The sequence below is a fragment of the Propithecus coquereli genome, unplaced genomic scaffold, assembly GCF_000956105.1.
Source record: "Propithecus coquereli isolate 6110/MARCELLA unplaced genomic scaffold, Pcoq_1.0 Scaffold657, whole genome shotgun sequence".
NCBI lineage: Eukaryota > Metazoa > Chordata > Mammalia > Primates > Indriidae > Propithecus > Propithecus coquereli.
Genome location: NW_012152585.1, coordinates 478945 through 502455, shown reverse-complemented (window position 1 = coordinate 502455; position 23511 = coordinate 478945). Strand labels below are relative to the sequence as shown.

The 23511-nt window shown below is 40.6% G+C and overlaps 1 protein-coding gene across 3 annotated transcripts in view; it reads left to right on the top strand.

The window, feature by feature from the left end:
- Window positions 1–23511, top strand: part of EXOC2 (exocyst complex component 2) — a 156617-nt gene that overhangs the window by 8612 nt on the left and 124494 nt on the right. For 2 of the 3 annotated variants that reach the window (XM_012660125.1, XM_012660124.1), the window contains 3 exons: window positions 9064–9177; window positions 10721–10845; window positions 20090–20170. In XM_012660125.1, the coding sequence (XP_012515579.1) occupies window positions 9092–9177; window positions 10721–10845; window positions 20090–20170 (292 nt within the window). In that variant the 5' untranslated portion in view covers window positions 9064–9091. The remainder of the gene's footprint in view (window positions 1–9063; window positions 9178–10720; window positions 10846–20089; window positions 20171–23511) is intronic. The other variant, XM_012660126.1, reaches the window with a different exon arrangement.

Below are 23511 nucleotides of genomic sequence, written 5' to 3'. Positions count from 1 at the left end.
TGTATGAGACATTTTGTAGACAAAGTGATCAAAGTTAGGATTTATTCTGATGTTTATTATCATAAAATTGATTTCCTCAACTGTTACTCTGGCACATAACCCACCCTGTTCGTCGTCCCTGCCTCCTCGCACCTCCCAGCCTTCGGCCGTCTTCCTTGTTCCCGCTGCTGCCGCTGCCCGCGAGGAGGCTTGGCTCGAACTGTCAAGGGCAGTGTGTGTTTCACGATCATCCTTCGGTAACGTTGGTAACAGCAGCGAGGAAAAATGGTGCTAAACGCGTTCAGCTTTCTTAAAATTTTCTTTGTTTCCCTCTGAGAGGTAGTTAGTTCGGTCTGGAGCCACGCTCTCCCAGTTCGAGGCTGGGCCCCTCCACTTAACCAGCCTGTGACTTCGAGTAAGTTACTCAAGCCCTCCTTGCCTCGGTTTCCTCCGGTGCAACGTGAAGTGCCCATTTCTTAGGGTCGTTGTGAGGAGTCAGTGAGGGGATACAGGTCGACACTTGGAACATGGCAAATATCTAATAAAAGTTCATCACTATTACTAGGATTCTTCACTCTTCTTGTGTGTCTACTATTCATTGCTCTGCCACTTAGGAAAAGTTTTTTTTAATGACTTAAGGGTATAGGATAATTAATCATATTAAAAATTAAAAATAATACATACATTTATTCAGGAAATACTTACATGGGAATAAAAATAAATTTTTCTAACCCTCGCTTGGGTGAGGCAAAGACATAAAGTGTAACCAAAATGTGTGCACCCTCATAATACCCTAAAATTAAAAAAAAAATAAATAAATTTTTCTTTCCAGCTGTTACTTAAGTTTCAGAAATATTTGCTCATGCATGGGATAACGTAAAATGTTAAAGGGTAATTTTTGAAAAAGGTAAGTTCATGATTCTCCTACAAATATAAAATGAATAGATGTCAGAGCTTTTAGTTAACTAATTAAATAATGGGAGAACCAATACGATATTGAAACCAGTTCCAAGGAAAGTCCAGGCAGGGACATAGCAGGCAGTGAGGAGCGCAGGAAGATGGAAAGCCACCACCTCTGCTGCGAGGGGATCGGGTGCACCTCACCTGCCGTGCCTTTCTGCGAACATCAGGCCCCGGTGTCAGCGTCAGCCCCCCAGAGGCTGGCTCCCGTGTCGCTAGCGCAGAGGCAGGGCGGCATCGACAGAGAAAGGCACAGTTCCTGCAGCATCTGAGAGCACGGGCAGGGCCCTGTGGACAGAGAGAGGACATCCAGTCATCTTTTTGTCCATTTAAAAGTCTTTTGCGATTTTTCCTGTCAAAAAAAAGAGAAGATAGAGATACCAGAAAGCAAGGAAATCAGTGATGAAGGTAGGAAGAGGCATAGAACCCATGAGAAGAGAAATGTGTTTGGCTAGAAAAATGCTTTTCCAGGTTTCTTTCCTTTTTTTTTTTTTTTAAAGATACTATCATGAAAGCTGCATTTATTTTATTGAATTCTTTAACCTCAGAGAAATCTTATTTTAGAGAAAGAAAAAGGAAAAGAAAAAGTAGATTATAAAATATTGGTATGGGTTTTATTTCTCTGACTCAACACTTTTTAGATAAATGCTTTGGTCTCCATAGAGAAGAATGGTGTTGTATTCAGATTAGAATCCTTAGTGTGTGTCTTTTATTTCCGTTTATTAATGTCCTTCAGGGGTTTCTTTTATAATTAGAAGTCTATAGAGAGGTCCTGTTTTTTAAAAATGTCATTAGAGAAGGAATAATTGGGTTTTAATATTATTTGTTTGTTGAAAGATATTAAGAAAGTTTGAAGAATTATGAGTGCATGTCAGAAAATGCTCTGGTCCTAATGGATTATGAGACTAAAGAGGCGAGGCCACGTTTGGAAGATGAGTCAGCTTCTGGTGTTTGCAGAGTGAATGTTCATGGAAATTCTCCACAGCTGACAGTCCAGTGTTCAAACTGGAACGATGGGGGCCCTGCAGTGTTGTGGCCAGTTCAGCTGAATGTGAAAAAGCAAGTGAGAGTAACACAGCATAGTTTCCTTCTGGCTCTTTGGTGTAAGTCAGAGTTTAATGAACATTTTATCGGTGGACCCAGCTTGCACACTGTCATCTTTCAGCCCACAAGTTTAACAACTGGCATTTATTGGCTGCCTTTGACTGTTAAAATCCTTCATATCCTAAATTTTTAACTGATGTTTTTGCACACGTGGTGCTATGATACTTGTAAAAATGTTATAATTACTGCGAAAAATAACTTCACTTTGAACTGAGACTAGCATTTGCTTGTAAAAGGTCTGTATTTCTGATTCATGATGCTGATTGTCACAAATGTATGCATTCTTGGCATGACTCAAATTATAATGGAGGCAAACTATTTAAACCAAAAAAAGAAGGTAAAACATTCATACTAAGTGAAAGCCTCACTAGATTTTGTTCCTTGAAATTAATACTCAATTGCTTAACAACATAATATTTATAGGTAATGTTTTGGAGACAGCATGTGTATTGGAGCAGGGGCCGAGGAATGGAGCTTCGCCCTGTTTTTATATGTGATCTGCAGCTTTTTTGGTGAATTACTGCTTGGGAATGGCTGCCGAGGGTAGTCAGTCGATGCACCACTAATATCTGTTTTATTCCTACATGGGTTTTATTGAGCAATGCAGTTTTCATCTAATCAGTTTGGCTTTCCAACAAAAAAGGTAGCAGTTTTCCCACTACATTTAGAAAAGGGAAAAGGGGCTTTTATTTTTATTATTAAAGAGACAGCATCTGGCTCTGTCTTTCAGTCTGGAATGCAGTGGCACAATCATAGCTCACTGCAGCCTCGAACTCCTGGGCACAGGTTACCCTCCTGCCTCAGCCTCCCGAGTAAGTGGGACTGCAGGCGCACACCACCACGCTTGGCTGTTTTTTTAAACTTTTGTAGAGATGCAGTCTTGCTTTGAATGGACAGGCTGGCCTTGAACTTCCGGCTTCAAGTGATCCTTCTGTTTCGATCTCCCAAAGTACTGGGGTTACAGACGTGAGCCACTGGGCCCAGCCTCCTTTAGCGTTTTTGTAAAAATAGATAGGTGGGCTGCAGTAGTGCCTAAGTCCAGAAACTGTGTCAAATAGAACAAAAAAGAAACAACCGAAAACAAACTTATAATATTTAATACAACACTGTAAACAGTGTTGCTAAAAATTTAAAGCTAAAAGAAATGAGTATAGCATGAACACACTCGGAAGAACTGCCAACATCCACCTTCACTGCATTAGCCTCCCCCTTCTGTCTTCCATCTGCCAAATCAAGAAAATGTGTTCCCTTCCATGCAAATGGAGTAACTGCAGCCGGGCCTCACTGTATGTGGGGTGGTGACTGTATGTGGTGTGGCGAGCATGTTCCCGGAATGGTTCCCGTTGATTGGCGTGCTGCATGGGTCATTGCTGCAAACTGTTCTCGTGCTGGAAAGCTAGTGCTGAGGTGTTAAGACCATTCCTGTTAGTTTCACGTCTCTCCACTCCAACTACAGGCCTGGGTCTTCCCGTGGCTTGGGCCAGCCCTTTTTGGAAGGTTTAAATCTGACCTCACACTGCCATCTAATGGAAAAGTGTATTCTTTTTAGGGGTAGCGGGAGTTGTCAGTGACTGCAATTCTGTGTTTTGGTTCCGTGATGACAATATTTCGTGGGTTTACACAGTAGAGTGCATGTCGCTTTCAGTCTCTAAGTCCGTGCTAGTGGATTTAAAGTGCAGACTCGGTTTGGATTACTTAGAATATGTATCTTGCTTTTACTGATGTGTGTGAGCCATCACTTCTCTTGGAAAGTTATAAAATCCAGTTACTCTGAACTAACATTTAAGTTTAACTATTAGCGCTTCATTAGCTGTGGTGACATAGTGCTTCTTCCTTTCCTATTACGGTGGTGAAGATCGTGAGCATTTTGTTCGTGCTAAATCAATTCCCCCTACATTTTTGTCCGTATGGAGTTGTAGTTGTGATTTTATTTCGTATTTAAGATTCTCTGGTTCTTTATTTGACAGTAGATGCGTCACGTTCAAATCTTGTCTAAGTATTTACATGTGACCTTTCTGAGGCCGCTTCTTTACCTGTAATATGGGAATGTGTGACTCACTTGTTATGAGAATCAAATAAAGTGATACTTGGGAAAATGGCCTGTAAGAAATCAAGAATTGTCTAAGTATAAAGAAGCAGCAGCAAGTAAGATTTTCGAGCCTTTATTGTATGTCAGAAACTGCTAAGCCTTCCACAAGCATTATCTACTTTGATCCTCAAAACATTCCTAAGAGGAGGATGTTATGATCCCATTATCCTCATGAACAGTGGGGACCGAGAGAAGGTAAATAACTTGCCCCGCGTTGTACAGGCTGAGCAGACTTCAACATTGAACCCAGACTGAGCTTCTCCTTCTGACTCCTGCCTCTGCACCGAACGCGGAGGTGAGTCGTCTGAGCTTTGCAGCTGTGTTCCCAGGAGCCGCATTGACACTTGGCATTGTTTGCTTTTTCCAGATCATCTATTTCACATTTTTGAGGTGTTTGCACTAAAAGATCAGTATATTTAGGCATGTATTTTGGGATAGAATATTCAGTTGGGATGCCTTCAGCTGCAAGTAACAGAAAATGAAAATTCGTTTGGCTTAAACAAAACAGACATTTTTTTCATAATATACAATATCCAGAGATGGTAAACTCGAAGGTTGGTTGAGTCAGTGACTCAGTCGTGTCACCAAGGTGTGAGGAGCCTGGGTTTGCTGTTCTGCTGCCCTTAGCATAGAACTGGCATCCTTCCTAATCGCAGATGGCTTTAGCGGTTCCTGGTGTTCAGTGGCAGAGAGATGCTATCTCCTCTTGGTTCTTTTTCTTAAAAGTATGGAGACCTCTCCCAGAAATGCTCCAGCAGGTATCTCCTCAGACATCACCGGTCAAAACCAGGCCCCCAGTCAAGAGCCTGGGGGTGACAGGTGTGGCTGGCTTGGGGGGGCCCCTCCCCCGGTGAGGGGCGAGTGGGGCTGTGTGGGGGTCTCCTGGCAGAGAGGCCCAGAGCGGTGGCCGGGCTAAAGATGGGCTCTGTGTTTCTGTGCCGGGTTAGTGCTGGACTTAATTGTGTGATTCGGGGAAAATCATTTGACATCCCTGTGTTAGAATTTTGCCATTTTGAAAATAATATCTGTCTTATAAATCTGATTGCTAGTGTATGTCTCAGTTCTTTTCTTCCAATTAGTTAAGATTTTTAGTGTTTTTAGTAAGAAATCACTGAATAATAAACCCAGTCTTAGGGGTGATTATGAGGGTTTTGGGGACTAGGAGATGGTGTTTTGACCGGAAGACACAGCACTTTTCAAATTCTGCCTGGCTCATTTAGGTGCCTGAAGGAGCTTCACGTGTGGAAAATGAAACACTAGCAGGCGGCCTGATGCTTCGGAGCTCAGCATGGAGCTCGCTGCGGAGTGCGTGGCCTCCTCACCGCCCAGGCTAAAGCCAAAGCTCAGTTTCAGGATCCGCCACCCCTTTCTTGCACCCTTGCCCTGCCAGCGGCTTGCTGTGTCCGCGATTGAAGAGGGAGGTGCTGAGCCCGCGCAGGCCTCACTGTGTGCGTGGGCTTCTCCCTGTAGCAGGGACTGTGCTCCGCTGCTGGTGACTGTGGCCAGGCCCATCCCCGTCCCTCTGAGGAGGAGGGAGGAAGGGAGGGACTCCTCTGGGGCTAGGACAGTTTCTTAACAGTTCTTTTCCTAGAGCCCTCACTAGACATCAGACCTTTGTCTTTTGCTGTATCTGAGATCAATTTGTATTTGTAAAAATAACAGTGCATCATAAATGTTACTGAAGTTTAAGAATCAGGTGAATTTTAAATATTGAGTACAGAATGGAAAGTTCTGGGTAGCTGTGGGTTTATCTCTTTCAGTGCCACCAGTTTGAGCATTTTAACTGTTGAGGGTAAAACTGGTTTTTATATGTGCCATGTACATCCTGTTTTTTTAAATTTTAGCTAAATATATTGAGCATAATTTAGTTGTCAGACCTGTGGGGACTGTGCAGTCTTAACCATTTTGCCACGGCATTGTATTTTTGGGTTTCGTGTCTGTATTTTATGCGTCTTTACTCGCTGTCACTGTGTCATAGACCCTTTCTTAATGTCGTCCATTCTTAGTGCGAGCAGCCCCTCTTCACCCTCTGCTTCCATGGCGGGCAGGGAGCGCCCAGTCAAAACGAAACTCCACAGGGCAGGATGAGGGACACAGAAGCTCCCGACGTCTCCGAGTCACTTCATGTGCCCTCTTTCTAAGCTGTGTCCTTAATATGTGAGTTTGGAATTGATCTTCTTTAGATGAGGACTTTTCTTTTTTTACTTCTTTTTCTTCTTTTTTTTAAGGGACAGAATCTTGCTGTGTTGTCCAGGCTGGAGTGCAGTGGCACGACGAGAGCTCTAGGGTCAGGGTTGACAGAAACGTGGTCTGCAGCCACCATGTACTTGCGCACACCGGCGACGAGCCTGATGGGTTTGTCGTTTGTTCCTTCCAGTGGGTTTAGATCCTTCCAGCCCCTCACAGAGCGCCCCAGAAAGCACGACCCACCAGTGAGCGTGGGACTCAGAAGGCAGCCGCGGCGTGTCGGAAGGAGGGGTTTCCGGGTTGCTTAGCTGGGGCTGAGCACATCGTGGCTTAGCCTAAATCTCTACCCAGTCATTATGTTCCCAAAAGTTCTAACTTAGAGGCACGGTGTACAAATCAATAAAATGAGAAAAACTTTCAAAGGTGACAGGACTTTCTTACTAAGTAAAGGGTCGGAACCAACATGAAGAATCCAAACCAAAATAAACTTCTAAAACTTCCGCGACGTCCTCCACCTCCCTCTCAGACACCGCCGGCTGGCGAAAATGACCAGCGAGGTAACGAATGCCACACACACCTGCCGGGGGATTCAGGCTCTTTTAACTTCTGAAGGCGGCTAGAGAAGAAGCAAGATGGAGTCAGTCTCGGAGGTCCTAAGCAGAGGTGATACCGACCCTCCTAAAATTTCATCTCATCTTCTTTTCTGTTGCCACAATTCGAAGCAAGGGTTTCCTGCTCCCCCTGCCATTAAAAAAGAACACGTCATAGTGAAGGAGGCCGGCGAAGTGGGACCCTCCCGCCCTGACTGCGGTGCTCAGGCAGCAGCACTGGCTTCCCACAGAGCGGGAAATTCAAAGGAAACCCTTCACAGCTGGTTTTGCTGCTTGCATCCCTCGTCCTTTCGGTGAGCACGAAGGGAGAGGATACGCAGAGGTGAGGAGGGTCTGTGTGGAGGTTCCTTGGGGAGAGCAGGGCTGCACGGTGAGAGGGGAGGGTGGGAAATGTGTCCCTGTCTCCATGTGGGCCTGGCGAGGGGGACCTCTGCGGGGCCCCCAGTGAGAGCGTTCCCTGCAGCTGTGAGGCACGGAGCTCCTTCATGGAGAGGGGTGTTTCCTGTGACCAGATGAGCGCCTCGCTGGAGAGAATGGGCTGCAGCCCACTGGAAGTTGTGCCTAAGAGGACTGGTCACCTGCCGGTGGAGGGGCTCCGGCCGGGAGTCTGTGCAGTAAGATTTGGGACACCTTGAGGCTGAGGAGCGGCAGCAGGAAGCGAATGCATCCCAGAGCCGTGGATGGAGGAGTCCTCTGAGCAGCCTTCAGGGAACCCGTGAAAATGCACACCAGATTCGGTCAGCTTTACTATCTGGCAGGCAGAGAGCGCAGACCACCTGTGACAGCGCCAGGCACAGGCCCAGAGGGACATGCCACCCTTACCGCTCTATCCATCCTGCCCTTAACCTCTCCTGTTTGAGACAGTGACCAGCAGAGGAAAGATACAGACCTGTCCATTTCCCCCCGAATGAGCAGCCTACCAACTGTTGATCTTAGCTGGGGAGAGGGAAGGAAAAGTCTTAGCTCTGGGTGAAGGCTGAGTGTTGATCTTGGACTAAGCTGCCTAATTTCTGAACTGAGACTGTGTTTGTGATAATGGGACAGCAAGACTCTTCCGGATAAGAGTAAGGAGAAAAGTCACTGGGCCCGCCCACATTTTCTTGTGCGGTAGGGGTAATTCCCCCATTTAAAAATGCTGAGGAAATACTGGGCTGTCGCATGATGTTGTGTCCTGTTTATTCCTCATAAGTCGAGCTTGTCCAGGGTTTCGGGATGGGGACACAGAGGACAGCAAATCGGAGGAACAAAGTTAAAAACCAACATGGTGTGTGCAGGGAAGTACCATCTGTTTGAGGTTGTCGGAGCTTCGGGTTTGAGGCCTAGCGTAGCAGAAGTGAACCCCAAGAGACAGGCAGGTTCAGCTCCTGGAGATGCTTGGGCGTCACCCTGCAGATGGGGGAGGGCAGCAGCCAGGGCTGAGCCCTGGGTGGGCGGGGCCAGCTGCTGCGCATGTCTGCTGTCCCTGACCGATACTATTACATGTACTTCATTAATGTTTGAATGGATACATCAGAGAATTGATCCAGAAGTTGACCCTAAAAATGTGGGTGAGATAAGGGCGTTGGAGATAATGTATAGCCTGTTATCACAAGCTTTTCTTAAAATATTCGAGACATGGACATGTAGATACGCATGCTATACAGTTAGGTCTAGTTTTCTTAGTGCTCCGATGATTTTCTTAGACATTGTATGTCTTAAAACCACTTCCGTATGGGTCTTTAATAAAAAACATCTTAGCAAAGTGATGCAATGTTTTTAAATTTTACTGTATCCAAATTTTTATTTTTATCTATTGGGTGGGCAGTGATTTCATATTTTGATAGATTTCATAAAATTCAACTCAGCCTGATGTTTTAAACCCTCCTCAAATCTTACGTTCTTTTACTGATATAATTTCTGTATTTCAACTAATTTGCTGTCTTTCATGTATAAAATCAAAGTTCACGTGATAAAAAATCAACCATGATGCGGGAAATGTATTTCATACGTGTATATAAACATGTTCCTGATGGTGTGTTCTGTGTAATTGTGATGATTTGTATTCATGCTTATTACTCTGCGTGCTCAGCAATGTCTGTCACATTTCTGTAGTAATAGTAGTTGAAATGTGTTTTAAAACTTCTTTCCCCTCAGGAGCAAGTTTCCACAGAAGGACTTAGAAATGCTGTTCCATGGGATGAGTGCCGATTTCACGAGCGAGAATTTTTCAGCTGCCTGGTACCTCACAGAGAACCACTCGACTACCAGGTTAGTGGCTGCCCTGTCGCTGGGAAGGGTTCACTCAGACGCGGTGACAGGGTTACGCCTTGACTTCAGTCTCGATCTGGCTCTGCCCTGCAGCAACGTAGTCGTAGGCCCGTGAGCCTCTGACTTTTGGTGAGTCTGTGAACGTCTCGGGGTATCTATTGCCTTATCTGTAAAATGAGATTGTCAGTTAGAGGTCCCTTGTGTCTTATCATCACTTCATGTTTCTGTATGTTTCATCATGCGTGCAGCTCACTGAGACTGTGGAGTTGGAGCTGGGCACGTAAACTGATGTGTTTGGCTGCGATCTTCTCCTAGTCAAATAGCACAGAAGTTTTCAGTTCTGGTGTAGGCTGTGGAACACACTGCCTTCCCTGACCATAGACTAAAGGAGATGACTTGGTCATTATATAAAGAGCTGGCTTAAAATTAGCCAAAAAGTAGACAAGGTTGTATACGTAAAAGACAGCGTTCTTTTTGTCTGCTAATTACATTTTACCCACTTCATGAGAGCAGATTTGTAACTTATTTGCAAGATTGACTTAAAACAATTATAGTCAGTAAAAAAAAAGTTTGGATAAATGAATGGTTGGTTGCTTAAATTTAAATTCTTGTTAATCAACTTGTTAAAATATACCTTAATATAAATTTTTCATTCACACATTAGGATCAAAACCATTATTAGAAAATATAAGGAAAAGCCGGTATTTTAGTATTATTACATAGAGTCAATTTGGCTTGATAAATTTTTAAAGGAAATGTCTGAAATGAACTTTTTTATTGTAGAAGATGGTTCCAGTTTTACATTACAGATGTGCTTTTTCTATTCTTATAAGTCAGAATTGATCTCCGTTTTTTTGTGTAGGGCTGTATCAGGGTACTCGAGAATGTATTTAAAGTTTGATAGCCAGATTTTCTTAGCTCACATGGAAATAAAACTTCTAAAATACAGAGGCCTACTTTTTTTTGTTTCTCTGCTTGAGATAAAGAGATAATATATTGTCGGCTTCTTAGTTATTTAAATTGTGAACTGACCCACAGGTTTTATGTAATTTTATTATTAAGGACAGAGGACTGGGTGTTGATGTGATGAATATAATGTTATAACGCTCAATGTTTCAAAATACCTAAGTGAGTGACAGAGGAATTCTACCTTCGAAATAGTGTCCCTCACTTGATGCTCTGGGTCTTCTTATCAGGTGTAGAGGATATTTAAATCTCTTTATCTGGAAAATCATATATAGTATAGGTTATAAAAATATCTACATATACATTTACTTCTTAGGGGTCTAACATATTTGGAATTACCATTTGAGGGCTACAAAACTCTTTTGCAGCTGTTGTAATTTAAACATTCATAATGAATAAAAGCCTTGGATCTGGATAAGAATTTGAAAGCTTTTTGTTTTCATCTGGTTTCGTATTGTATTAATCTGTATGCTTCTTAACATAGGTTTTAGCATTCCTGGAATCTTACACCTAATGAATTATTTCTTTTTTTGCGTGTTAGGTGTCTCAGACGTTTGGTTTCTTTGTTTCGTTCCAGCTTTGAACAGCTCAAGATGGCAGTCGCCAACCTCAAGAGACAGGCTAACAAGAAGAGCGAGGGCAGTCTGGCCTACGTGAAAGGGGGTCTCAGCACATTCTTCGAAGCACAAGACGCCCTTTCAGGTAAGGCGATCCTCGGGGCCATCTGCCGGCAGCTTCCACAGTGGAAACCCGACACGCGCTTGCAGGGTGTTTACAGGGTGTGACATTCGGTCTGTATTTATTAAGTAGAGATTTAAAATGTGCCATAAATATTTGTTGCAGACTAGGCTGGCATCTCTTTGAAGGCTCAGTACTTTAAAAATTTATCTCTGAAGATTTTGTTGACCTATCTTACATGTGTGAAATGGGAGACTACTTTACCCTTCTGTGATGTCCAATCTCCAGGGTTGATAAGAAATTAAATCTCACTGGGTAAAATTCTAGGATTTTTAAAATCCTTTTGTAGCCATCAATATCTTACATATGCGACTAATTCTATAAATGTGACCCATTGTGTGTTCAGTTTGGAAAGGACTGACGACAAGGTACCATTCTTTTTAGCTCTTACCCCACCCGAGCACCCACACATACGCACAAACACAAAGGTAGCTGTCCCACTGCTGTGCCGTCGTGTTTAAATGGGAGGGAAGTGTATCAGCTGCAAATGTCATAGCTTGAGATATTTCAGTGAAAGGTCTCAGTAGGCTTTTTTTAACCACCTTTAATTAATAAAAGTTTAATTATTGTTTATCCAATAAAAAGTAAAACATTAATAAAAGCTAACCCAATTCTTTTTAAGCTAAGATACTATAACTGTGTACCTATAGAGCTAAGTATCTATAACTCTATATATTAAGAGGATGCACCCTCTTCAATTCAGAAAGACAAATTTAAAAAATTAATTTGTATTCTTGAAGTACAGAAATCCTTTCATTGTTTTTAAAAACCCTGTCCTCATGTGCCAAATATGCTTAATTGACTTTTGGCACATTAAATACAGCTCTTTCCTTGCAGGTAGAGGTTAGGTGTAAAATGTGAATGCCTAGGAGGGAGCAGAGAAACTAGGTCCTCGTCTTTGGTAAATGCTGTGTGCCAGTGTTTCCTGATGGTGTGCCTTTCTTTCTTTGTGCTTACTGCTGTTCTAAATTACCCATAGTTAATCTTAACCATGTCAGGAAGAGAAATATGAGCATATGTGAATCGCGTTTAGTATAAATCAAGTAAAGGTGGTTATTCATATACCTGGTAGCGACACAAATGATTCTCATAAATTATTATAATTGAAGTGATTTTCCTTAGCAAAAAGATGGATTTGACTTTTCTCTCCACTCTTTTTAAAAAACATATTTACATATACATGTATATTTGTATTTATTTATGCTTTTTGCTTCTATAAATGGCTTTACTATTGGCAGATTTCAAGATGTTTTATTTGGTAATTAAATTTATGTAGTCTTATTTATTAGACATTCACTCTAGAAGCATGTTATTTGGTACATTAAATTTGTGTAGTCTCATTTACTAGACATTTGCTCTAAAAGCGTGTTGGCAACTTAAAGTTTAACAAAGATAATGCTCACCAACTACTAATAAGTGAATGACTATATCACACATAGAAACTGATTATGATAGTAAATTTTAAAACTTTAGACACATGCACATATATCTAGTTTTTCTATTTTTTGATGTAAAAGAAATGTATATTGTAGAAAATATTAAACAGATAAATAATTACCAAGAACTACTTCCATTGTAGAGATAATCACATTAATATTTTGATGTTTTTCTTCCTTTTGATTTTTTTTCTTATATCAGTACATATTATAAAATTGGGATTATATTGTATATAGAGTTGTGTATGTTAGAAACCTGTTTTATTCTTTAGAGAAAACCTGTTCTTCTAGGTAATTATGTTAGTTTACTATAGCATTTGATTTGTTAGTAGGTTTTTATAACGTTTTCCAACTATAGTCTTAAATGAAATTAATCTATAGTTTTTAAAAATGCTTTTCTGGTCAGGTTGTAGTATTAATGTTACACAGAATCATACGAATGTATATGTATGTGTTCGTGTATATACTCTCAATGGGCTATGTAGATTAGAAATTACATGTTTAAAATTTAAAAGAGCTGTTACATAAAATAGCTCATTTAATTTGTCTTACTTTTCTATTATGAAGATTTTCAAACATGCTAAAACAGAGATGAGAGTATTAATATAATCAACTCTTATATACCTATCCTCCTAGGTTTAACACTTACTATATATTTTCATACTTGTTTTATCAGTATTTTTTGAAGTTGGTTTATTTGTGTTTTGCTGATATATTTTAAAGCAAATCTCAAGCAGCATGATATTGCTCTCATATATACCTTAGTATAAATCCCTCAAGTAAAGACATTTATGTACCTAATCATGATACCATTATCATAGCTAACAAAATTAGCAATAATTCTTCAATATCATCTGATTCCTAGTTCATCTTTAGTTTTCTCCAATTATCCCCAAACTCTTTTTTATAGCTGATTTATCTAAATCAAGACCCAAATAAAATTCAGGCATTTCATTTGATTTTTAAATCTCTTAGACTTCTTTTAAACTATAAAAATCCCCTCACCTTTCCTACCTGGTTTTTTCATGTCATTGATTTGTTGAAGAAACAAGGTTATTTGTCCTAGAAGATATCCCACACTCTGGATTTGACTGATTACTTTCTCCTGGTGTCATCTAACTTATTTTTTTCTCCAATGTGCTAGGACTTATCTAATTGGACATTAGATAAGATTCAGTCTCAACATTTTTGGCCACAAGTAGTGCTGTATGCTTCCTATTTTATCACACTGGGAGTCCATTACTGTCTGGGTGTCCCTCCTATAGAGACACCATAATGTACAGGTGGCTTAAGGGGTGGGCACCAGCAGTTGATATATATGTGTACTTTTAAAACCTCTAATTTTTGTGTTTTATTTTGGTTTTGTTTTCTCCTGAAATATCTATTTCATCAAGATTTTCATATTTTTTAGCCATTGCATTGTAATTTTTAAATCATTTAAAATTAATGTTATAGGCCCTTTCATTATTTGTTTAGTTTATTTATGTGTTCTGCTTCCTTTTTAAAAACATTGATTCTGTAGTGATACCCTTTTTATGTTTTTAAAATTTGTAATTTTAATTCTCCTCCTTGACCTAGTAGTTTCTAGAAAATTTTTGGTTTTAAAGTTAGTCTCTAGTCTTATTGTGAACAGAAAATATGTTTCTTAATATTTATCAATTTTTGTAAATATGCCAAAGATTAAAAAAAGAGAGATTGGCATGTTCTCTTCAGGGTACACTGTTTGATATTTTAGCAATACCTGATTAATTACATTATTTAAATCTAGCTTATTTATAATAAACATGATAGACAAATCTCCCTCTTTAATTTTGATTTTGTCAGTTTTTCTTTGTATGTAAAATGTTTACTTGGTAACTTTCGATGGCTAGGATTCCGTTAATATTATAATGTCATAATAATAATAATTTTAAAGTTATGGGCAGTCCCCAAGATCACCCTCAGGTTTAGTAATTTGCTAGAACTCAGCGAACACTGTTGTACTCACAGTTATGGGTTATTACAGGAAGAATACACAGATGACAGTCAGCCAAGGGAAGAGAGGCATGGAGCAGGGGCTAGGAAAGTTCCAGGAATAGAGCTTCCAGGTATTGTGGCCCAGTGGAATCATGGACAGCACTGACCACGATTCACAATTTGGGACGACACACATGGAAGACTGCCATCCAAGGAAGCCACCCATACCCCGGTGTCCAGATGCAGAGTCTTTCCTGGGGCTTCATCACCCAGAGATGCTCAGCAGCCCCATGTCCAACCGCAGGCTCCAGCCCCTCAGGGTTCAGGCTGACACTGAGCAACCAGAGTGCTCACCACAAATGACAGTGTTAGACTCTCTGGTGTGGCTTAAGGCCCCAGGTTAAAAAAACACTTTCATCAGGCAGAGCATTCCAAGAGTTTAGAGAGTCCCTCCCAGGAGCTGAGGGGAAAGGCCACACCTTTTTGGGGGTCAGATTAAATTCTTTACTGCACAATAACATAATGGTAACATTTTATACCCTTATTTTTACATACATTTGCTTAATATATTATTCATAATATTTTTGTAACCGTTAAGAAATTTTGTTTTTGGCATGTGTCTTATAAACAACATGTGGCAGGATTTTTATTTTTTAAATACCATTCTGATACCTTTACCCTTTAATAGAAGACTTTAAGCTATTTACATTTATCATATTGAAATTTTTGTCCTATTTTCTTTCTCTCTTGTTTACTTTTTGTTCTTCATTTTTTCCTCTTTGCTACATAGGCCATATTGTTTGCAGATTTGAGAGAAATGTTTTAAAATTGTTATAGGTTGTCTTTGAACTTATATGTGGTAACAGTTTAGCACATCTTTATTTCCGATGCTTTTTCCCTTTTCTTAGTCTTAATTTAATTTGAAATTATAGACACAGTTTATTTTGCCTTTTCTTTTCCATTTCAGTATTCTGTTTTTAGGTTTATTTTTGTCTTTTGCATTTAATTTTATAAAATATTTACCACAGTTATCTGGTAAATATATTATTTGCTTTAACATTTATTTAATTTGCTTTAATGTGTATTGCCAGTCCTTTTATATTTCATCTGTCCTATCATTGAATTTTTTATTCGCAGCATCGTGGTGTATTTTTTGTGCTATATCTCTTGAGCCTTGTCTGGAAATGTCTCTTGCCTTCATACACGAACAACCACTGGGCTGTGAGAGAGTAACTTTATGAAGACGTTGACCCAGTGACGTTTAGTGTTGCAGAGACGAAATCCTGAAAAACATAATTCTTTATTAGTTGTAGGTAAATTGCTTGTTTTTCTATCTAGCTAAATGCTTAAAAGATATATCCGTTTAGCCTTTGAATAAACAAAAAAAAAAAAAGGAAAGACACCTTTGTGGGATATACTGGAATTCTTTGGAATCTGTAGACTTGTATCTTCGGTTCTTGAAACTTCTGTTATTTCTGATGTCGTTTGTAGCTTGTCTCCGCATGGTCGCGCGGAAGTGTCCCCCTGCCCGTCTCGGCCGTGGGTCCGGCCCCTTTCCAGTCTGCCGTCGCCGGCTCCCTGCCGTTGGCCGCCCGCGCACGCCACGCGGGGAAGGGCTCTCCGGTGGTTGAGAAAGGAAAGGGTTGCTGGAGGCGAGAACTGCGGGCTGGAACGACGTGCTGACGTGGGGCCGGAAGGACGGGAAGCCGTTTCCGGTCTGTGCCTTCCGGCTGCGGAGCCTGGCGCAGGCGGCGCGAGTCCCGGCTCTGCTGGGCGCGGCCCGGGCCTTCTCCCCGACCGCGTGGCCGGTCCCCCCGTCCGTCCCCTGGGCACGCTCTTAGTAGCCGCCATCCTGCTTTACGTCTTTCCGCCATTGTCGGCTCTGATTCCTCCTGTGTGTACCCGCAAGCATTTCAGTCAGAACTTAGCGAGAAGCGTGTCCGGCGTAACTCAGCTGCCAGTGTCGACCTCGGCGTGTGGAGCGTAGTTTTCCTTCGCTGTTAACGTGTCCCGCAGAGATACCCCGCGCCGCGCCGCGCGTCTCCGTGGCCGCACTCCGGCCTGCCGGCCACGCCCGGGCCGTCTCCGTGGCCGCACTCCGGCCTGCCGGCCACGCCCGGGCCGCGCTGAGGAGCCCCCGCGCCAGTGACCCGAGAGGCGGCGTCTGTGGCGCTTCCGGGCGGGAAAGGCCTCCCGCGCGCCTCGGCGTCCGGCCACGTCCCCGGCGCCCGCGTGCTCGGTAACCTGTGCAGTCACGTGTCTTCAGTGGCAAGTGGGGCGTGAGCGCTCGCAGCTTTCGAGAACAACGTGGGCCCACACTGCGCAGGCGCACGTTCTGCGGTTCCCCGGAGGAGCCAGGCCGCCGCACCGGAGGCCGCACAGGAGGCCGCACACGCCGCTCCCGCCCTGCCTGCGCTGCCGCCACGTTCCCTTGTCGCCGCCGTCTGCGCCGCGTGAGCCGTGGTTGGTTTTTTTGACACATTTGGTTTAGTGACTGTTGATGCATGAAGATAGTGTTATCTGGGATGATTATCTAAGTGAGAATTGTTTTTACCCGTTAGTCTTCTGTGTAATAGTTGCAATTATTTTATTACTTGTGGGTTTTCTTCATTGTAGCTGGAGAAGGAAAGGAATCACAGATTGCTCAGCCAATTCAGATATATGCTTTATCTGCTCTGACAGAAGTTTGGTAGAATAAGAAGTAGAAACTAAATGTTCGAAAGGCTCTTTATAAATTTAAATTATTCACCTCACCGGGACTCTTCTTGATCTCCTGATTCAGTAAGCATAATCCTCAGAGTCGGCACGCGAACCACATTAGGCCCATTTTATACAGGCCATGGCTTTGTTTTCCAAGCGTTGTTTAAAAGAAAGAAGAAGATGTGATGGAGGGTGTATGTGGCTACAAAGCTAAAGTATTTATTGTCCGGCTCTTCATAGAAATAGTTTGCCAATCCCTGATCTGGCTTGAATAGTCCCGTCTCACGCAGGCCGGGGTGGCGCGCAGTGGCCGGAGCACGTGCGTCAGTTCGTGCGTGGATCTTGCGCCGCGCCTGCGCGCACACGTCGTTTCTTAGTGCCCTAGTAATAGCATTTATATAGATGTATGGGCAGATATTATGATTCTTTTATTGAAATTGCGAGTTTGACGTCCACATTTTATTGGAGAGTTAAATAAAAGAATCAAATAATTATAGGCAATCTTTCTATAACCCTGATTTTTCTTTGAATAGTACTTGTATGCATACTTTTTTGTTTCCCATACAAAAACTTAGGCTGTTCAACTGCTTCACATATTTAAGTTTTAATAGATTAGAAACAATAACAAACCTGTGATCATGTACCAAGTTGCTTATTGAGTTATGCTACTTGAAAATGTTTTCAGAGAAAATAAAAGGTCAAGCGAACCAGACATTGGGTTATTTGGTTTAATTTCCTGGAAAATAGGATTGCCTTTATCAGATCCCAGTGTCTCTGGGTCCTCATGCTCGGCTGACAGCTTGACAGTGGCTCTGCTGTGGTGGAGATGGGCGGGAAGGAGCTGCCTTGTCAGCAGAAAGGACTGTAAACTGAGCCGGGGGACCAGGGTCACCTCTTGACCCGCTGATCAGCGATGGGTTTTGTCAGCGTCAGTAAACATGGCTGCGTGACTTCCTTCATCGCTGACTCTGACTTGGAAAGTCGCACGTGAGGCCGCGCCGCTGTGGGAGCTGATGCCTGGGCGAACCACACACGGTGCCCACGCGGTAAAGCTGCAACGTGTGCCAGGTTCCCTTGTAACCAGGATGGTCACAGAGTCGCCGCAGCATCTAAATAAAGAACGTGAGCAGGTTTGCTCACACACAGCAGGCAGTGTCTCCAGGTTGGTGTTTCAGTGCCTAGGCACAGTCTGTCCCTGTCCTTGAAGAGAGGGCAGGAAGCTCTTTTCCCTCTTTAACAGGTTGAACTTAAGTTTTGATATGTGGGAACATTTTATGTCATTGTTACCCCATAATCTAAATTTGAGACCTTGAAGAAGTTACTTTCTCTTCACTCTGAATCAACCAAGACAATTAAAAATATAGTGGCTGATTTTTTTACGAATATATTTCTTTTTCTTTCTATGAATGTGTTTCTTCACAGAGAAGCAGGCTGTTTATTTTATAATTTCAAACAAAATTTGAGGTAGCTCTACAAAATAAAGGATAAAAAAGAACAAGCTCAGAATTAAAAACTAAAAGGAGCAGAAAAATAGATGTTATTAGGCACTGAGAATGTGTTCATAGTACATTTGAGCGGTGAATTTGTCTCAGAGTTCTCTGACCATTGAGTCAAGGGAAATACATTGAACTATATAGTTCTGAGTAAAAGAAATACACGTCTTTTTGTTTGTTTGTTTGTTTTAGCATAAATCTGCCACCTGTGACTGATGGGTTAAGCAGAACCCATAGTTCCTTTTAAGAAATTGTTCTAAGTCACTATTTGAATGTTAGAGAATACCTAATATATAAGGGTGCTGTTCATTTCAGTGAACTAGTTGTGAAGGCCATAGAGTTAAACATCCTGCATTTGGGTTTTCGCTAAAACAAGTTATATGAAAATTAAAAATCCTGGGTGTTTTAGCAGCTTTTATTTTGGGGAGGAGAAGCCTCTTTTGTTTTCAACTGAATGCATTTCCCAATTGACATAATAAGTGTATTATTCTCATTTTACAGATGTGAAAACAGAAGCTTAGACAGTGGAAGTTGCTTGCCTTTACTATATGGGAAGTGTGGGATGAGATTTTATGTACTGGGATCAGACTGCTCAAGTGCACATTTTGAGTTTGGCTTTGTGACCTTGGACAACTTGTTTTAATTTCATGGATCCATGGTTTTCTCATCTGTAAACTAGAGATAATATTGGAAGCTGCATCACTGGCTTCTTTAAAAGATGACAAATACACATATAAGAAACTTAGCTTATATATTCATTGCTAAATTGATGTTTGCCTTGCTATTTTTTTTTATTTTTTATATTACACTTTTGAATTTGAAATTGTATTTGACCATTTTGTTTTCATATTTTTCTTAGTTCTTCACCTAAATAAGTCTGATTTGCTCTGTTTAAAACCTCTTCAGTAGGTAAAACAGTTTTTAGATATAAATTACTAAATGATTTCCTCATAATCTTTATCAGATTCAGTAACAGCAAAAAGCTCCAATGCAGTTTGTACATCCACAATTAATGTATTGGTAGATGTTGCTAGGTGTTTCTTGGGAACCCCCAGAGAAATAACTTACCGTCTTAATAGAATGAATAGAACATGAATCATATGTATTTTGCCATGTTATATTTTAAGGCTGAAATTAAATGTTTTGAGGTTGGTAAACTTCAAATAGTAGTATTCCTGTTTTCCAAATGGTGAAACAAGAATAAGAATGGCTTTCCTGTGGCCAAATATCAAAGATAGTACAGGTTTAGTTCCCTTATCTGAGATGGTTGGGACCTGGAGCGTTGCATATTTTGGAGTTTTGGCTCCGGGATGCTCAACCTTTAGTCATAAGACCTGGGAAACCTTAAGTATTGCTTTTCTTTTTTAATTCAACTGTCTTTACCACTCAGTCTTAAGGTTCAGATGATTGAGTATGTGTATTATGAACTATTTTAATAATGTTAAACTATTAATAACAGGCTAGTGTCTGCTGGGTACATTGCAGAATATGGCATATTTGTGCTCCTTTCCAGCAGAGAAAATAATATGACCATTTTTTAGAGCTGTTTAAAAATGTCATTTTGATGTAATATATCTCCACCCATTAAAATGGCCTGCATTTTAACCAGATGTTTTTTTCTAGCAATCCATCAAAAACTAGAAGCGGATGGAACGGAAAAAGTAGAAGGATCCATGACGCAAAAACTGGAGAATGTTCTGAACAGTAAGTTTCGTCCTGTTACCACAAACTATTTATGGACTTTATAACAAGCTTCAATGTAGTTCTTGGACCTGCTTTTTTACAGGACAAAGCAGTAAGTCGCATTTTAGTATTTATTTCTAAACGGTAGCGATTATTAAATACTTGCTGAATGAATATTAAGGGGAATAGAAACACTGAAATGAATATTCTGTTTCTGTTTGCATTTTATTTATGAGAAATCATAATTTGAAAACAAGGCAATATACTTCTTAAGAAATAAAATTTGCTACCATAAAACAGACCAGTATATAAAAAGCATCATCAAAGATAGGAAAGCACTGCGGCAGTAGCCAGGATTGGCACTGACCAAAAACCTGGAAAAGCCATCATCAAGTGTCTACCAGCGTTAATGCAGATAACCTCAGCTATTAGAATAACAGATACTTAGGTGTCATTTATTTGTTTATACCTTGCCTTTTTCCGAAAAGAATTTAAGGCAGCTGGATATTTAAGAGTATGTCTAAATTTGAGAAATTTTGTGAAAATTATAGGCCCAGGAAAAACTGATATATTGAAAGTTTTGGATCCGTGCATCTTTCTTTATGTCCTTTTTCTGACGTCCGAGGTTCTAGCTACTTAGTTATCTTACTGATCTAGAAGAAACTCATCAGGTGAATTAGTCTGTATTGTACTATTAGTGCCTTAAAAATAAGTTATCTTGTTTCATACATACAGTTAACATTTGATATGGTGCAATAATCCCAATAGGAATCTCCTTGTTTTTAAATATAACATGATTTCATCCTGAAGTAGAGTTAAACATAACTGAAAAAATTAGGAAAACTCACATCAGATCTTTAAAGGTTCTGTGAATGCAGGACTGTGATAGGAAGTTACTTTTGCACTTACAGCTTAATGTAGTCTCATGAGCAGAACTTTTTGAGTCTTTATGTAAATATCTGTTCAAAACCTGGAGAATCCTTAATAAGAAAGTATTTTCTAGAAAGACGCTTTAATTTGGTGTCAGCTTTCCTTGGTAGAAGAATTTGAGTCCTTGGATTTCATTCTAAATTTCTCAATTTAACAGCATTTAAAAATATTTCCCTCTATTATTATTACTATTATTACTACTTGCCTTGAGATTTTGCCTTATTTTTATCTTTGAGAACCAGGTCACCAGCTTTGTTAAAATGGATATATTTTGAATTTAACTCAAATTTATTGAAGCTATTTCTGTATTAGCATCATGAGACATTTTAAACGTCTTAGAATGGTATTTTCTACTCAGGGATGTTATTTGCACTGGAGAAGTTGTCATCAAACCAAGATATCTGTACAAAAAACCAAGATTACTTCAGTAACTTTAAAAAGGTGACTTGTAGGAACAACGGACGTAGTAATATATCATTGTATCAGTAAAAGAGATACTTGCTAAGGTTTGGGAAATACTAAGGTCTGTTCCATGTGTTAGGCTTAGTATAATGTGGTAATGTAATTCTTTCTTCTAAGGAGTAGTTTGGGAAATCCTCCCTTGGGACTTACGGTATTAAAAATTGTAAAAAAAAAAATTGTTTTACTTAATACTCCTTTATAACCATGAAGTTTTCCGAGAAATGTATCATGTTAACTTATTATCAAAGTTCGCTCTTTTTTGGATAAAGTTGGGCTTGACATAAATGGTCACTTCTTTATGAGATCTTCCTTCAGGACTTTTTGGTGTAAAAATTTCCCTGAAATATATTCCATTGTAACAATCCTCATTTTTCCAGACATTCTTTATCCACATGGTGTTCGTGTTTGCTATTTTAGGATAAGGTCTTGCTAATTCAGGTCAACTTGACAAACACTCATTTGTCACTGGGTGTGTGGAATCTCGTGCTGAACCAGCCTGGGGCACAGAGCTGGGAGAGACGCGGCTCTGGAGCCGCCAGAACGAGGCTTTCGTAGTCACCCAGGACTTCAGTGCTGCAGAACCAGTAAAAAAAACACAGAAAATTAAAATCAGAAAAATTCAACCAGTACTATCGGAAATTCAGTTTCTTTTTTTTTGGAAAGGAAGGAAAGAATAAATGAGAATGAATGTAGTTTAATTTGCTTAAATTATTACTAATGCTTTCATTGTAGGTATAATCATACACTAACTCATAGGGATTTTTCTTTGGTTTTTTAAAATGAGAGTTTTTAAAAATTTGGGCAGTCTTTCTCACTTTAAGCTAAGTTTCCAAAGGAGGGTATTGGCTGCAAGAAAGTTAGCCCCTTAGAAAAGTTAAACAATAAAGTTAAACTCCCTTATTCGGAGTTTATCAATGTTGACACGTTTTATTGAAATTGTTTTATTTTCATTGACATGTGTTTCTCATGTTTGCTTTTGAACTTAATAATTCCTTCTGATTTTCAGCCAGAAACTAGTTTATTTATATCAAATTCACATATATTCCAAGAGTATAGAACAGCACTGTCGAATAGAATTTCTGCAGTGTCGAAAATGTAGCTATTGAGCACTTCACATGTGGTTAGTACAGCTGAGGAACTGAATTTTAAATTTTTATTTAATTTTAACTAATTTAGCTTTGAATTGAAACAGCCCCCTATGGCTAGTAGCTACTGCATTAGTGCAGGTGTAGACAATGCCGTGTTTGAGTATTTGTCACCGTATTTGCGGTAGTAATAGCTAAAGCTTTTGCAGTATCTCCTAAATGTCAGGTGTTGCTCTGAATAGTCTGTATGTTTAGTCCTCACAACAACCCCTTGAGGTCTGTGCTAGTCTCTTCATTTTATTGATGAAACAAATGAAGCCCAGAAGGTTAAATGAGCTACATACATAACGTCATATAAGTAGTAAGTGGCAGAGCTGGGCATTATGTCCAGAAATCTTACTCCAAACTTGGGCTTCGACCTACAGGCAGTCCTTGCTGTGCGTGGTTTGGATAGGCAGGGATTTCAGTTACCACGGTATATTTGCCTCACTGCATGAAGTACAAACTTCACCACTGGCTCTTCAGTCCGCAGATCACTACAGAAATAACACACGTGCGGGATGGGTAGCCACACTCCTTCCTTCAGAGTCTATCAGGGACTGGTCACCGTGCATCTGTTACCAGTTCACCTGTGGGCCGCAAAGCTTGCAGCTGTGCTGCCCTTAGATGCTGTGCTGCCAAGAGATGAACCCACATGACTTTTTACAAAAATGGATAACCATAAGAAAGGATTGGCCCATAAAGATGAAAGTGCATCAGAAACCAAAAAGTGATAACACTGTGCATGAAATTCAAATCCAGCACAAATGGAATTATAGAAAAAGTAGCTGACGAAGGGAAGGCAGAGCCTGTTGTCGTTCAAGACTCGGGAGGAGCTTGGTGAAG